This window comes from Chelonoidis abingdonii, chromosome 13, assembly GCF_003597395.2.
Source record: "Chelonoidis abingdonii isolate Lonesome George chromosome 13, CheloAbing_2.0, whole genome shotgun sequence".
Taxonomy (NCBI): domain Eukaryota; kingdom Metazoa; phylum Chordata; order Testudines; family Testudinidae; genus Chelonoidis; species Chelonoidis abingdonii.
Window position 1 is genome coordinate 25,666,954 of NC_133781.1, and position 14,122 is coordinate 25,681,075.

A 14,122-nucleotide genomic window follows, 5' to 3' on the forward strand; every position below is an offset into this window, starting at 1 on the left:
TATGCAGAATGGTGGGTAAAACTGATCAGGAAGACATACAATTCTCCCCCACGGAAGGTACAGTCACAAATTAATTGATGTATTATTTTTTTAATGAGCATCATCCAGCATGGAAAGTAAGCACAGTATACTTTGTAGTCTGTGTTATAACTGAAATTAACATATTTGAAAATGTTGTAAACATCCAAAAATATTTAAAATAAATGGTTTTCTTTTGTTAATTGCACAATAATTTTTTTAACCGTGCGATTATTCACGATTCATTTTTTTAATCGCTTGACAGCCCTAATACATACACACACACACACACACACACTTATCCCTATACATCAGTAATACACATGCACAAAAAGAGAATAACAACTCAGGATAAACAAATGAAGTAGGTAAATGTCTCTGAATATAATAAGCCATTACTCTAACGTGGTTCAGGATCTCTAAAATGCAAAGTTCAGTGAACGACATAAATTATACTTACATAAGTGGTAGTATGTACAAGCCCTAAGGATCTGAGATCTTGCACTACTGAAACCAATGGTATTTTTGCCATTGAATTTAACAGGTTCACATCAAGCCACAAATTTCTTGGGTTTCTTTAAAAATCCTAGCTTAAATGTCTATTCAATTTCAGAAAGGTTTTATTCCAATGTTGTGTAGTCCATCAATTGAAATGTGTACACCTCAAAGGTGATTTAGAAGGGGTATTTTTGTTGTTTTCTTTTTCTGCATTATCCAATGCATTCCCAAGGCTTGCTACAGAGACTTGCCAAATTAATTACACTTTATTAACAGGTCATGTTACCCACTGAAGGCTTCCAACTAAACACTATTCTGGTTCTAATCAATCATTAAATATGACTTCATTCCAAAATTAATAGTAACCCATCCCAGGTTCCTGATTTGAAGAAAAAAAATGCAATGAGCTTGGATAAAGGGAAAACAACATTTTAATACATATATTTTTAAAAAATATATTAGAAGAATGACAATTACAAACGTTATTGAGGATAAATCTTCAGTGTTAACTGAGTTTGAACCATATAAGCAGAACAGTCAAAAACATGGCTGAAACTCATTATCCTGCTAAGAAAATTCTACCCTTCCCTGCTTCTCCAAGGGAAAAAGAGAGGCTTTTCCCAACATACTGAGCCTTTTATTACTGATTCAAAACAAGCAGAAATTATGTTCCTTGGGTTTGGCAGACATAAAAATTACAGTAATTCCTTAAAGACATTTCAAACATGGGGGAAATGGCACTCAGAGAGCCTATTTCTTGGAGAGAATACTTGTAGCCTCAGAAGTGGGAAAGGTATGAATAATATAAAATGTGAGCAATCAATGAAACCACTGAAATTATATATATATAAATTGTGAATGGATTCATCACATTTATAATGTATTTCATAAATAAACGTTTTCCAAAACAGAAGAGAGCCAGCAAAAATGAACTCTGAGGTAAATCAAATAGTATTGTAATAGTAAGCTGAACCCATTCAGCATCTTCATAAAATATTGCTCTAACGTCTGAAAACTAAGCCCTGTTTTAGGAACATGAAACCAATTGCACTCAACAACCCACCAGTGCAAACCGTCCATGAGCTTAAAGTAGGTAAGAAATATTAAGGTGGCTCACGAGAGCAGCTCTTGAAAATAAGCTGAATCAGACATTAAAGTTTACTTCAGCAAACACTATAAGATTACAAGAACATTTTCTTTTGAGCTTGAAAGAATCTATTGCACTAATGATAAACATTTACAAAGACTTTTCGAACTAAATCAACTTAACTGTTGCTCTGGGAATAAGACTAAGGTTTATGATGCCACAAACAATGAACCCTTTTTATACCGTGAGCTTAATGCTATTATAAATTATTCTTTTCTGTCCACAAAGCACTTATAAGCACCTGGGATGATGTATTACTATTAAAAAAAAAACCACGAAATATACTAACGGATGCACTGATTCTACAAAACAAGCTCTTTGGTATGGCAGATCCAGGAGTATTAAAAAAAGGTGACCCAAAAGGGAAAGCTAATAAAAAAGGAAGATAAAATGGGTCAAAGATGAGCTGACCACCTAACAGGTGTCCCCAAAGAAAACTCGTCAACATAACTGCAATGATATGATCATCACCCCCTACAACATAAATTTCAAGATCCATGGATCCTATATGTGCTGGCACTAAGGGTGCTGCTGCACTCGCTGGCTTGAAGTGGTTTCCATCATATACAGGGCTTACACTGTGGTTCTATGGCTCTCAGCAGCCCCACTGTACAAATTGTTCCAGCACTCCTGATGGCTCCTACAGAAGTCTATCACAACAGGTGGTGTTCCTCATCCAGTGCACTAAATGCCCCAACAGTAGTAATGTGGGTGAAATCAGACAATCACTAGGCTCTCTAATGAACTCTCACAAAAATGATTTAAAAAACCCAACCCCTTAAGAGTGGGTGAATACTTTTCCCAAAGCAATCACTCATAAGTCGGATATAGAGCCTTCATCCTCAAAGGAAACCTGCAGAATACCTTCAAAAGACCAGCCTGGCAGCATACATTCATAACGTGCTAGATACTAAAAATCACAGACTGAATGAAACACTGGATTTATGGCTCATTACAACAATCTATAACCCACTTAAATTGTCCCCAGCTTTTCTGGGGGGTTTTTTGCCTTTCACCTCTATGACTAGTCAGGTGTTGATGGGATATTTCACATTGAATGGTACCTTAAAATATGTATGAACTTCCTACGCTAAACAATCTGTTCCACATTGTATTTAGCTGTGATACCCTGAATACAACTACACTGTAATTAGACACTCACAGGTGGCCCATGCCAGCTGGCTTGGGTTCGAGGAACCCAAGCCCCGCAAGCCCATGTCAGCTGACATGAGGCAGCCATGGGTGTCTAACTGCAGTGTAGACGTATCCTCTGAGTACATTTCCCAGACCTGAAAAGAGCTCTTTGTAGCTCCAAAGCTTGTCTCTTCATCAACAGAAGTTGGTCCAATAAGTGATATTACCTCACCCACCTTGTCCCCAAGGAAGGTATTTTGCAGAGAAGAATCCTGAAAAAAACTCCTATTTCTTTGGATGGATAGAATGGATGAATGGCATTAAATATTTAAAAATCAGTTATATATACCTCACATATTAATAGGCAGCATCTGATATTCAATGATCACCATTCAAGCCACACTAATTCTTCTTAGGCATATTCAGATAAGACAATGTGAAAAATATATTTCTTTTAATAGCTAATCTGTTGAGGAAACAGCCTGCATCTGAGGATCCATGAGATCACATGAACTCAGGACTGGAAGCAGGTAATCATAATCTACAGGCGCCTTCACTGATTTGCTTTGATTTAAAGAAATCGGTAGGAAAATCTCTCCCATACAGTAACCCTTCAGTATCCTCCTGAGATCTCCCACTCTCCAGTCCCATTATCTCCCTAGATGTCGTTCCAGGCATTTCTCAAATATCAGTCTTTTTTTGTGTCCTGATCCTGTTTCTCAACAATAATTAGCAGATCCTTGTTCCATCCTGGTTCCATATCAAAATATGCTCCTTGATCTTAAACATCCTATCTCAAAGCCTAACTTTTTTCCCTGATCTATGATAGCTAGTGATCTAAAATTTCCACTCCTTCAGCCTCCCAGAATTCTTTTGTTCAGTATTAGTGAAACTTGCCACAAAAGCTTTTAGGGTAACACAAAACAGGCATAAAAAAAAAGTATGCCAAAACAAAAGGCTTAAAAATGATTATTCCACATGATCTGCGTTACACTTTGCATGTACAAGAAATTTGCTACCTGCCATTTTCAGTGTACTTTATTCTAAATGAATCAATAAACTGGAAAACATAAGTGCATTACAAATAGGCTTTATTTTCACAAAACAAAATCTGCTGTTTAGATAAGACAACTATTAAGGTAAAAAGCACAGTTCAAAGACGTATTTATTTTACTGTAGTATAATTATTTAACCTGTACTACCTTCCTTTAATAAAAAATACCATTTAAAATGAGGATATAGTATAGTAGGAAGAATAAATATGCAGTAAAAGCTGTGTTATCTTCATAGAGAGGCCAGTTCATAGTCTAGTTGGTGCAGGACCAGCAGGCTCCCTAGCTAGCTCTGTGTGGCTCCTCGGAAGCTGCTCCTAGGCAGAGGAACAGCCACGAAGGTTTTGGAGTGCGAGAGGAGGTGCGGAGCTGAGGGTTGGGATGCAGAAGAGGGTGCAGGGCAGGGGCTCTGGGAGGGACATTAGAGCACAGGAGTGGTTTCAGGGTGCTAGATCTGGGCAGCACTCACCTCAGGTGGCTCCCCGCAAGTGGCAACCTCTCCCTGATGCTCCTAGGTGGAGGCGCAGCTATGCCGCTCTGCCTGCTGCCTCATCCGCAGACGCCACCCCCGCAGTTCCCAGTGGCTGTGGTTCCCGGCCAGTAGGAGCTGCGGAGCCACTGCTTGGGGCAGGACAGGGGCAGCGTGCAGAGGCTTTTCCCTTTTTCTGATTATGTAAGCAAATTCCTAAAGGACCGAATGTATACAATATTTTAATTCGTGAACATGAAAAAGATGTGGCTTCTTGTAAGAAATTGTCTAATAGCAGATGACATATGCATTGAGGACTTGCAAGAACTTTTTCAAAAAAAATTAATAGCCAGACACACTTTCCTATTACATAGCCTTCCAGAGGGGCTATTCTTTAACAATGGTATCTCCTGCCAAGTATTGTCAGCTCTAAGTATTAAAAAAGTCATGAGATTTTTTTAAATCAATATTAGATTTATTTATTTTTTGCCTCATGGTGTTGGAGAATTTAGGGTTCACATTTTCAAACTTTCTGAAGTATAAGGGCTGGAAAACGTGCTTTGTCTAAAAAATGTTCTTAATCTGATTCCTACAGCTGGAACTTAATGAAAAATATCATATATCCATTTAAAACTGCAAGAGTCGGCAACACTGAGAAAGGAAAGAACAAACATGAGACTCAACATATTAGCCAGATAGCATTAGCCGTTACCTAGGTTTGCTAGCAACAACAACAATAAAAACACTGAATCCCAAGGGTATATTATCAAAAATGTACTAGAAAATTAGTCAATTTAGAGTTTCCTTTCACAGTATTCTTTTGACTTTATCATTTTGATTAATTTTGTTTGGACTTCTATGTAATGTGGATCCATCAATTTAAATGTTATATATTTTATTTAATGTGTATGTAAATAAATATAATAAGGGTTAACATAATATAAAAGTCAGGGAAAAAAACCAAAAAAGAAATATTTCAACTCCCTACTCCATCTAAAATTTTGTCAAAAGTAACATTCCAAAGAAATGGATCAATTTCAATGAAAATGCATTTATCGACAGAAAACTGTTACATTAAAATAAATTCAACCAGCTCTACTTACAGGCTAAAGGCATAAGAGAAACTGAAGAAATCATAAAACATGAGATGAGCTACATATACACGTTTAAAATATGAGGAAGAACCCTTCTGTATATGTAGTGAAAAAATTTCAAGAACTTTAGCCATAAGTAATTACTATTCCTTAGCGAAATCTGTTTCTAGCCAAAGTCATACCAGGATCATCTTACACGATGCTGACCATATAGACATATTTTCCTGGTTACAGAGCAGAATATTTGGGAACATCCAATGGCCCTACTTTATTCTTTCAGATAAGAATATGTGTAACTCAAGAAACCCAAACTTCATTAGGCTATTCAGATGGCTTCATTTAACCCTATCACATTTCTCCCACTCCAGCGAGTCAGAAAAACCAGACAGTCTGGCTTTCAGACCTGAAATGACACTTAGGAGTAGTTAGTCACTGGACAAATAATGTATGAAACATGCATCTGTGTTTTACCATGCAGACACAGCTTCATGTTAGGTTCTAGCCGGGTGCCACATTTCTATATCACAGGGGTATTGGAACAAGTCAGCCTAAATATAAACAAACAATGGGAAAGGAGCTAAAAGTATACAAATTATATCAAAAGAACATACAAGAACATGGTTGAAAGGTGACTAATAAGCATGCATGTATGCCGAGAAGGGATACAAGAGCCCAATATCAAACTGAGCATTTCTTTATCGTTGGTACTTAACAGCCCAAAATAAGATTTTTTCCCAGATGTCTGTTAACCACACCTAATGTTGAGAAAAATGAGAGAGAAAAAATAAAAATAAGTCAAGATTTACTAAACATCATAAACAACTCAGGTATTCTTTGGCAATGTATACTTAACACTGCTTTCCGGAGCTGCAGCAATTTAATTTTTGGAGTCAACTATAAAGAAGACAGGTGATATTTTGGCTTCCCAGTATAGCTCTAACAATGGACCTCAATCCTTTTACCCACAATACACCCACCTAGCCCTTAACTGAAGCAGCAAAATCATTACACACCTATTACTTTGGAACAGAAAGATGACACCAAACTCATTCTCCCTGGTGGTCATATGGAAGACTTGGATTTAAGTCCCCATTAGTGATAGGCTGGATGATGCACTTACACACAGTGCCCATCGCTCATTAAATACTCAACAGTTTTTTTTTATACTACTTTATTAGGTAAACATGCATAATAAAAACATTACTAGAGCCAGAATCATACAAGATTTTTTTCTGATCACATTATGCTTCAATGTTGTACAATCAGCAGGATGTATAATTAGAAACACTCACAGGCAGGGTAAAGTAATGTTATAAAATCACAAGAAAGAAAAATTATATACATACTTCCTATCCCTATGTAAACACAGCAAAATTTCTACAAAAGTGGATAGAAAATAATGAATAAATCGCAATAGACACAAGCTGGTATGGGAACAGAAAACATTCTCACAATGTATAATGATGTTGTGTAATAAACACTAATGAGTGTTTTTTTTGGTGACCCAGTTTGAGAGATCTCACAAAGGCTAGTTTTCGGAAGCGTTGAGCACTCACTCTCTGAAAAAAATCAAACTCCTTTGAAGTTTCTCTCAAAAACTGAAGCACCCAGCCCCACTAACCACTTCTGAAAATTTACATTGCAGTCATTTTGTTTAAAACAAGAAAAAAAAGAAAAAAGAAAAGTGGGGGGTGGAGGGTTGGGAGAGGGATGTCTACCTGAGTAGTACAAGCCTACCCAATAAATACTACAGGTTACATTTTTAGAAAATAAAAACAACAATGCTTAAAATACTTAAGTGATACAAAATATAAATTATAATGTTTTTCATAACATGCTATATCTTCCACATCAACTTAATTGCCTACACTTCTGTAAGAATTCAAGTGTCACCCAAGTACTATGGGGATGGGGAATCACTAGAAATGTCACTAGAGAGTGATGGATCTCCTCCAGGAAATTGAAGACAAGCCCTGAAGTAGATAAAGTGCTTCAACATTTCATTTACATGGTGAAAAATTTTGCTTCTGCCACATTTAGACATTTAAACAGAAAGTGCATAATTTTCAGAGGTGGTAAGCACCTGCAGCTCACGCTGACTTCAATGGAAGTTATGGGTGCTCATCAACTCTGAAAATCAAGTACTTTTTAGTTAAATGCTTAAACAGGGACTTAGGTGCTAACGTTAGGCACTCAGGTTTGAAAATTTTAGCTTATATACATATCATGTACAGTATAAAACAAGAAATCAGATTACTACAATTCCTAAACGTAACATGAATTTCAAGCATAGGAGGAACTCTGTTCTTTTAAATTGTAATGACTACCTTGCAAATAAGAGATCCGTAAATTTAACCCCTGACTTCACCTGCTGAAGCAGAAATCCAGTGCAATAATTTATAAAGGGCCAAACCCTACCCTGTTCATGTATGCAAGGGAGACAAGTGGGTGCAGAGAGTCCTCTAAACACATCAGTGCAAAGTCTTTCCCTAATAAGATCTTTAGGAGAGGCCTCTAGGTAATGCACTAATCCTACACAAAACATCTCCCCCAAACATGCATGGTCAAACTGGTTAAAGAACACGTCTCCAGCCTACAGCTGAAACAACGAAGTCTATATGCTGCAGTCTGCAACTAGAATTAGCCTGGGTCACAGATTGTTTATCCTGAGAGGGCAGAAAAACGTGCTTCACAGTCTATTTACATATAGGTCCTACCCACAATTATGCTACAAGCCTCTGCTCAACCTTACTTCAGCACAAATGGGTCAGACAGGGACAGGAAGGTTCTAGTATCTTGTCTGGTCTCACTGGCAGAAGTTGGATTTACCTGAGCTGGCTGCTAGACCCATATTTTAACAGTCTCTATCAATGCTGTTATAGTTTCTATTATAAATTTAAGTGCCACAGGAAGAGAAATAAAAATAAAATTTGTCTGTAACTCAGCAATATTCCTCCCAGTCAAGTTCCGGGTAATTGAAAAACAATGGATTTATTTATTCTGGAGCTCCAAACAGACTGAAGATAACTTGTTAACTGATTTATGGAGGTGAGTCAGCTTCTGGAACAAGCAGAGGATGAGTAACAAAATAAGAAACAGGGAAAACATTTGTGCTCAACACTGGTACTTTAAAAGAGTCTAGCGCTAATGTTATGTGGCAGACATCCTGAGGATCTGACACACTATTTCTGTTAAAGAGTTTAAGACCAGAAGGAACCACAACATTGTCTCTGACCTGTTGTATCTATCACAGGCCACTAAACAGCATCCAACCACCTCCACACCAAGTCCAAACAACAAAATTAAACCAAGCATTACAACCCTCAGGAGAGAACTATTGCAAAGAATAGGAGGGACTGAGGTGCACCCATTCCCCAGGCCACTGCAATGGCAGGGAACTGATTAAGTGAGATATACCCAGATCATTCCAGCAAATGACTCTGCACTTCATGCTGGAGAAGGTAAAAAAAACCTAAACAAACAAAACAAACAAACAAAAAACAAACAACAAAAACTCCAGGCCCCTGCCAATCTGTCCTGGAAAGAAATTACTTCCTGATCCCAAATTTGGCAAACAGTTAGACCCTGAGCATGGGGGCAAACCCCATCAGCCAAGTACCTAGAAAAAGAATTCCCAGTACCACTGGCTTGCCCAATCCACTGTCCAGGCCTCAGCCATGATATCTCTGATGCTTCTGAGCAGGGCCGCCCAGAGGATTCAGGGGGCCTGGGGCAAAGCAATTTTGGGGGCCCCTTCCATAAAAAAAATTACAATACTGTATTCTCGTGGGGGCCCCTGCGGGGCTCGGGCAAATTGCCCCACATGCTCCCCGCCAGAGGCGACCCTGGGAAAAATAAACCTTCCACATCTCGGCACAAACCCAGTTTTGAGAAAACTTCTTTACAAGGTATCGCTGGTTCTCAGCATCAGCTAGTGCTAAAAGGCACTAAAGCTCATTAAAAGGGTTAGAGAAATATTTTCCGTCAAAACTTTTTTTGGATCGAAAACTAGGGGTTTTTAAAAAGCGGAAAAAAATTGCGGACAATGTCTGCTTTCCTTCAAAATTTGTTGTGTTTTTTTTTAATTGAAAAGCTGAAATTAGTCGGCCAAAACCTGAATATGGTTTGGGGTTTCAGAAGCGTGTGGCCAAATATTTGCTGCTTGCTGTGTTTGATTGTTTAAAGAAACACTAAAAAATTCTGCTTAAAAAAATCCAAAACTTTTGAACCACCTCAACTTGTGACCAAACGCCTGAGCCCACCCAGTCAGAGATTTTTCCAGGTTTCTGATTCTCTGCTGGCTTTCTTGACTCATATCTGTCTCCATAACTTTGGGTTCATTTAGGTTAGAACATAAGAACAGCCATACTGGGTCAAACCAAAGGTCCATCCAGCCCAGTATCCTGTCTACCGACAATGGCCAATGCCAAGTGCCCCAGAGGGAGTGAACCTAACAGGTAATGATCAAGTGATCTCTCCCCTGCCATCCATCTCCACCCTCCGACAAACAGAGGCTAGGGACACCATTCGTTACCCATCCTGGCTAATAGCCATTAATGGACTTAACTTCCATGCATTTATCTGTTTCCTAGAGACTGACTCCATGGGGTCCCTCACAAACTGGTGACGGTTACTGTGGGTTTGTCTTTAGTATAGCTTATGTACATGCTCCACAAACTGAGCATTTGAGCTCGTTCCAGAATCTGGGATGAGCCTATGTTGTGAAAACTGACATGCTCAAAATAGCACATGCATGTGAATGAACACAGGGTGCTAAAATTAAATTAACCCAGGGCTTCTCAAACTGGGGGTCGGGACCCCTGCAGGGAGTCACAAGGTTATTACTGGGGGTTGTGACCTGTCAGCCTCCACCTCAAACCCCACTTTGCCTCCAGCATTTATAATAGTGTTAAATATATAAAAAAGTGTTTTCAATATATGGGGGAGGCGGGTCACACTCAGAGGTTTGCTATGTGAAAGGGGTCACCAGAACAAAAAAGTTTGAGAACCACTGAACTAACCCCTCTGAAGCCTCAGGGAATGCAGGGGAGGGGGAGGGGGTGTCTCCCTTGGTAGGGTCAGGAAAGAGGTAGGTGGTGTAGGATATTGCTCTTCTCATGTGATCCCTCCCCCAGTGGCTAATTTTAAATGAAGCTACTCTCCCCTGACATGAATCTCCCTATGGCACTGAAATTGAATATAGACTATAATTTGGCATTTGAGAAGTAAAACGGATGGTAGCCCTAATGGAAAAGCTTACAGCTTGGCTCTTCTGCAAGCCTCAAACTGCTGGATGAGCTTTAGAGTAGGGAAGGCTGTGCCTCCCAAACAGCCTAGCCCTGCCCCCTATCTGACCCCCCTACTTCCTGCCCCCCAACTGCCCACCCCCCTTAGAATCCCCGACCCATTCTGTTCCTGGCACCCCGCTCACCCGGAGCCTCAGTGCATCGTATCCAGCAGTGTCCCTGAACAGCGGTGCAGTGTGGCTCCCGCGGAGCTCCTGAGCTCCGCCCTGCTCAAAGCCACGTGGCAAGGGAGAGGGCTGGGCGCTCAGGAGTCCTGCCGGAGCCACAGGGCACTGCTATTCAGGGACGCTGCTGGATCTGCTGAGGCTCCGGGTGAGGGGTGGAGGCAGGGTCGGGCTGCGGCGGGAGCCTCGCCCGTTCTCTTGGGGGCCCCTGCGGAGCCCGGGGCCTGGGGAAATTGCCCCACTTGCCCCCCCCTCTGGGTGGCCCTGCTTCTGAGGAAGGAGTAAAAATAAAATCCAAGATTATATCTGGGAAAAGAGATAGGCTGCCAACTTCCTAATCCCACAAAACCAAACACCCTTGCCCCACTGCTCTCCGATGTCCTGCCCCTTCTCTGAGGCCCTCTCCCACTCACTCCATTCCCCCTTCCTCTGTCGCTCACTCTCCCCCACCCACACTCATTTCTACAGGACTGAGGAAGGGGGTAGTGGTACAGGAGAGGGTGAGGGCTCTGCTAGGGGTGCAGGCCCTGGGGTGGGGCCAGGGATGATAAGTTTGGGCTGTAGGAGGGGGCCCAGGCTGGGGTTAGAGCTGAGGTGTTCAGAGTGTGGGAGGGGGTACAGGCTCTGGGCTGGGGGTGCAGGTTCTGGGGTGGGGCCTGAAATGACAGATTCAGGGTACAGGAGGGGGCTCCAGGCTGGGGTGCAGGGGAGCACAGGCTCCAGGAGAGGTTTGGGGTGCAGGAGAGGGCTCAAGGCTGAGGCAGGGGGTTTAGAGGGGGTGTGGGCTTCGGGAGGGAGTTGGGGGTGTGGGAAGGTGCTCTAGGGGTGGGGTAGGGGATTGGAGTGTGGGCTCTGGGCAGTGCTTACCTCAGGGAACTCCCTGGAAGCGGCGACATGTCCCTCAACTTCTAGGAACAGGGGCGGCCAGGAGGCTCTGCATGGTGCACGCTGCCACCGTGTGCAGATGCCTCCCCTGCAGCTCCCTTTGGCTGTGGTTCCCAGACAATTGAAGCTGCAGAGCTGGAACACAGGGTGGGGGCATCGCATGGATCCCCCCTTGGCCGCCCCTGAGCCTCAGAGCCAGAGGACATGTCGCCACTTACGAGAGCCATGCAAAGCCAGGTAGGGAGCCTGCCAGCCCCACTAACTGGACTTTTAACGTCCCAGTCAGCAGTCCTGACTGGAACCACCAGGGTCTTTTTGACTGGGTGTTTCCCAGTCAAAAACTGGACACGTTGCAAGCCCTGAGAGGAGGGGGAGGAATCTCTTCCTGACCCCGGAAGGTGACTGGCTGAAGTCTTGAAGCATGAGATTTAGGAAGACAAGACATGAACCAGAAGGGATCCCCAGGACTGTATTGCCCAGCCCCTCCCCCTCACCACCATCAATCCCATCAAACAATCTCACTCATAAATTTATCAAAGGCTACCATAAAACAGGTTATTTTCCTCCACAACTATTATTGGGAAACTATTCTAGAACATCACTTTTGTTTATGCTTCTGTCTCTGTTTCTTTCTCTACCATCATTGACCTTGAATTCAGTGGCAGAATAATATGAAGTTTTTGTCAAGACTATTACCCCCCTCACACATCAATCACGAACTCAGCTCTGATGGAGCTAGTTGAAGATGCAGTGACAGACTGTTTAACCAAGAAATACTTTAGCCATGTATTTAAACTTAACTCCCATGCTGCATAATGTCTCTATGATGGGATTCTGTACTTCTGTAAAACACATTTTTAAAAAATATGATTTCACTTTGGTTTATGAATTTCTACAAGTCTTAAAAGCTTTTTAACATATTTGCACGTTACTGTTACATAAAGTGGATGGGGGTTTCTACATATGTTTAGAGGAAAACAGATGACCACGTTCAATTCTCAGAACAGTAGGTATTAAGCACATGTGGTAACCTTTCAGTGAGGAATTCATGTGTATTCACAGTGACTTGAGCACAACAAACCCACTACCTGCAAAGGGGTTTCATGAGTTCATTTTTATTTGAAGTGCAACGTTTCCTGCTTTAATTAGTCACACTTTGGGAGCAGAGATGCATTCAAAATTAGTGAAAAAGACTAAGACGTTTTGGAGCATGAGCTTTCGTGGGTGAATCCCCACTTCGTCAGATGCATGTAGTGGAAATTTCCAGAGGCAGGTATATGTATGCTAGCAAGCAAGCTAGAGATAACATTATCTCTAGCTTGCTTGCTAGCATATATATACCTGCCCCTGGAAATTTCCACTACATGCATCTGACGAAGTGGGGATTCACCCACGAAAGCTCATGCTCTAAAACGTCTGTTAGTCTATAAGGTGCCACAGGATTCTCTGCTGCTTTTACAGATCCAGACTAACACAGCTACCCCTATGATACTTGAAAAAGACTACTGCTTTTCTTTCTGACTCATTACCAGACCAGCATTCAAGTTAAACTTTTAGTAAATTATCAGTTTCACTGGAAGCTCACAAGAGCTCATTGAAAGCAATATCTAAAGGTCTGGCTTCTTTTGTACTATTATGTAGTCTATAAAATGAGGGCATGTTACATTTATTAAAAAAGATGGAAGCCAGTAGTACTGTTTCACTTTCCCTCATTTCTTGCCGTAATCAAGGTTTGAGCTCATGAGTAAGAAGACGACTTTTGTATTCTTTATTTTTTTTGTATATTATTTTTTAAAATAATTATATACTTTCACAGCATAATCCAATGCTCTTTGCTGTGTGTAAAGCATTAGGACATTTTCACAGGAAGTAATGAAACCTTAAATTGTTTCCCATTAGTGAAAAACATGGCTGTTTCCTTTCCTCATTGCATCAGCCTCAGAGCTCTTATTCAGTCTTAGAAGAGTTGAAAAGTTCTTAGGCCTGGTCTACACTACGCGTTTAAATCGATTTAAAGAGCATTAAATTGATTTAACGCTGTACCCGTCCACACTACAACGCCCTTTATATCGATATAAAGGGCTCTTTAAATCGATTTCTGTACTCCACCCCGACGAGAGGAACTTTTGAATTACATTTCCTGTTTGCCCAGCGTGGAGCTCTGATCAGCACGGGTGGCGATGCAGTCTCAAATCCAAAAAGAGCTCCAGCATGGACCGTACGGGAGATACTAGATCTGATCGCTGTATGGGGAGACAAATCTGTTGTATCAGAGCTCCGTTACAGAACACGAAATGCCAAAGCGTTTGAAAAAAATCTCCAGGATACACAGCGCTGCGTGACAAGCGTAACGGG

General features: G+C 41.2%; 1 protein-coding gene across 5 annotated transcripts in view; it reads right to left on the reverse strand.

The window, feature by feature from the left end:
- Window positions 1–14,122, reverse strand: part of PRKCA (protein kinase C alpha) — a 305,267-nt gene that overhangs the window by 213,389 nt on the left and 77,756 nt on the right. Inside the window, exon 1 of one of the 5 annotated variants that reach the window (XM_032776300.2) lies at window positions 5,884–5,946. The exons of 3 other annotated variants lie outside the window; for them this stretch is intronic. In XM_032776300.2, the coding sequence (XP_032632191.1) occupies window positions 5,884–5,902 (19 nt within the window). In that variant the 5' untranslated portion in view covers window positions 5,903–5,946. Of the gene's footprint in view, window positions 1–5,883; window positions 5,947–14,122 lie in introns of those variants that run through there. One more of the 5 variants, XM_032776306.2, reaches the window with a different exon arrangement.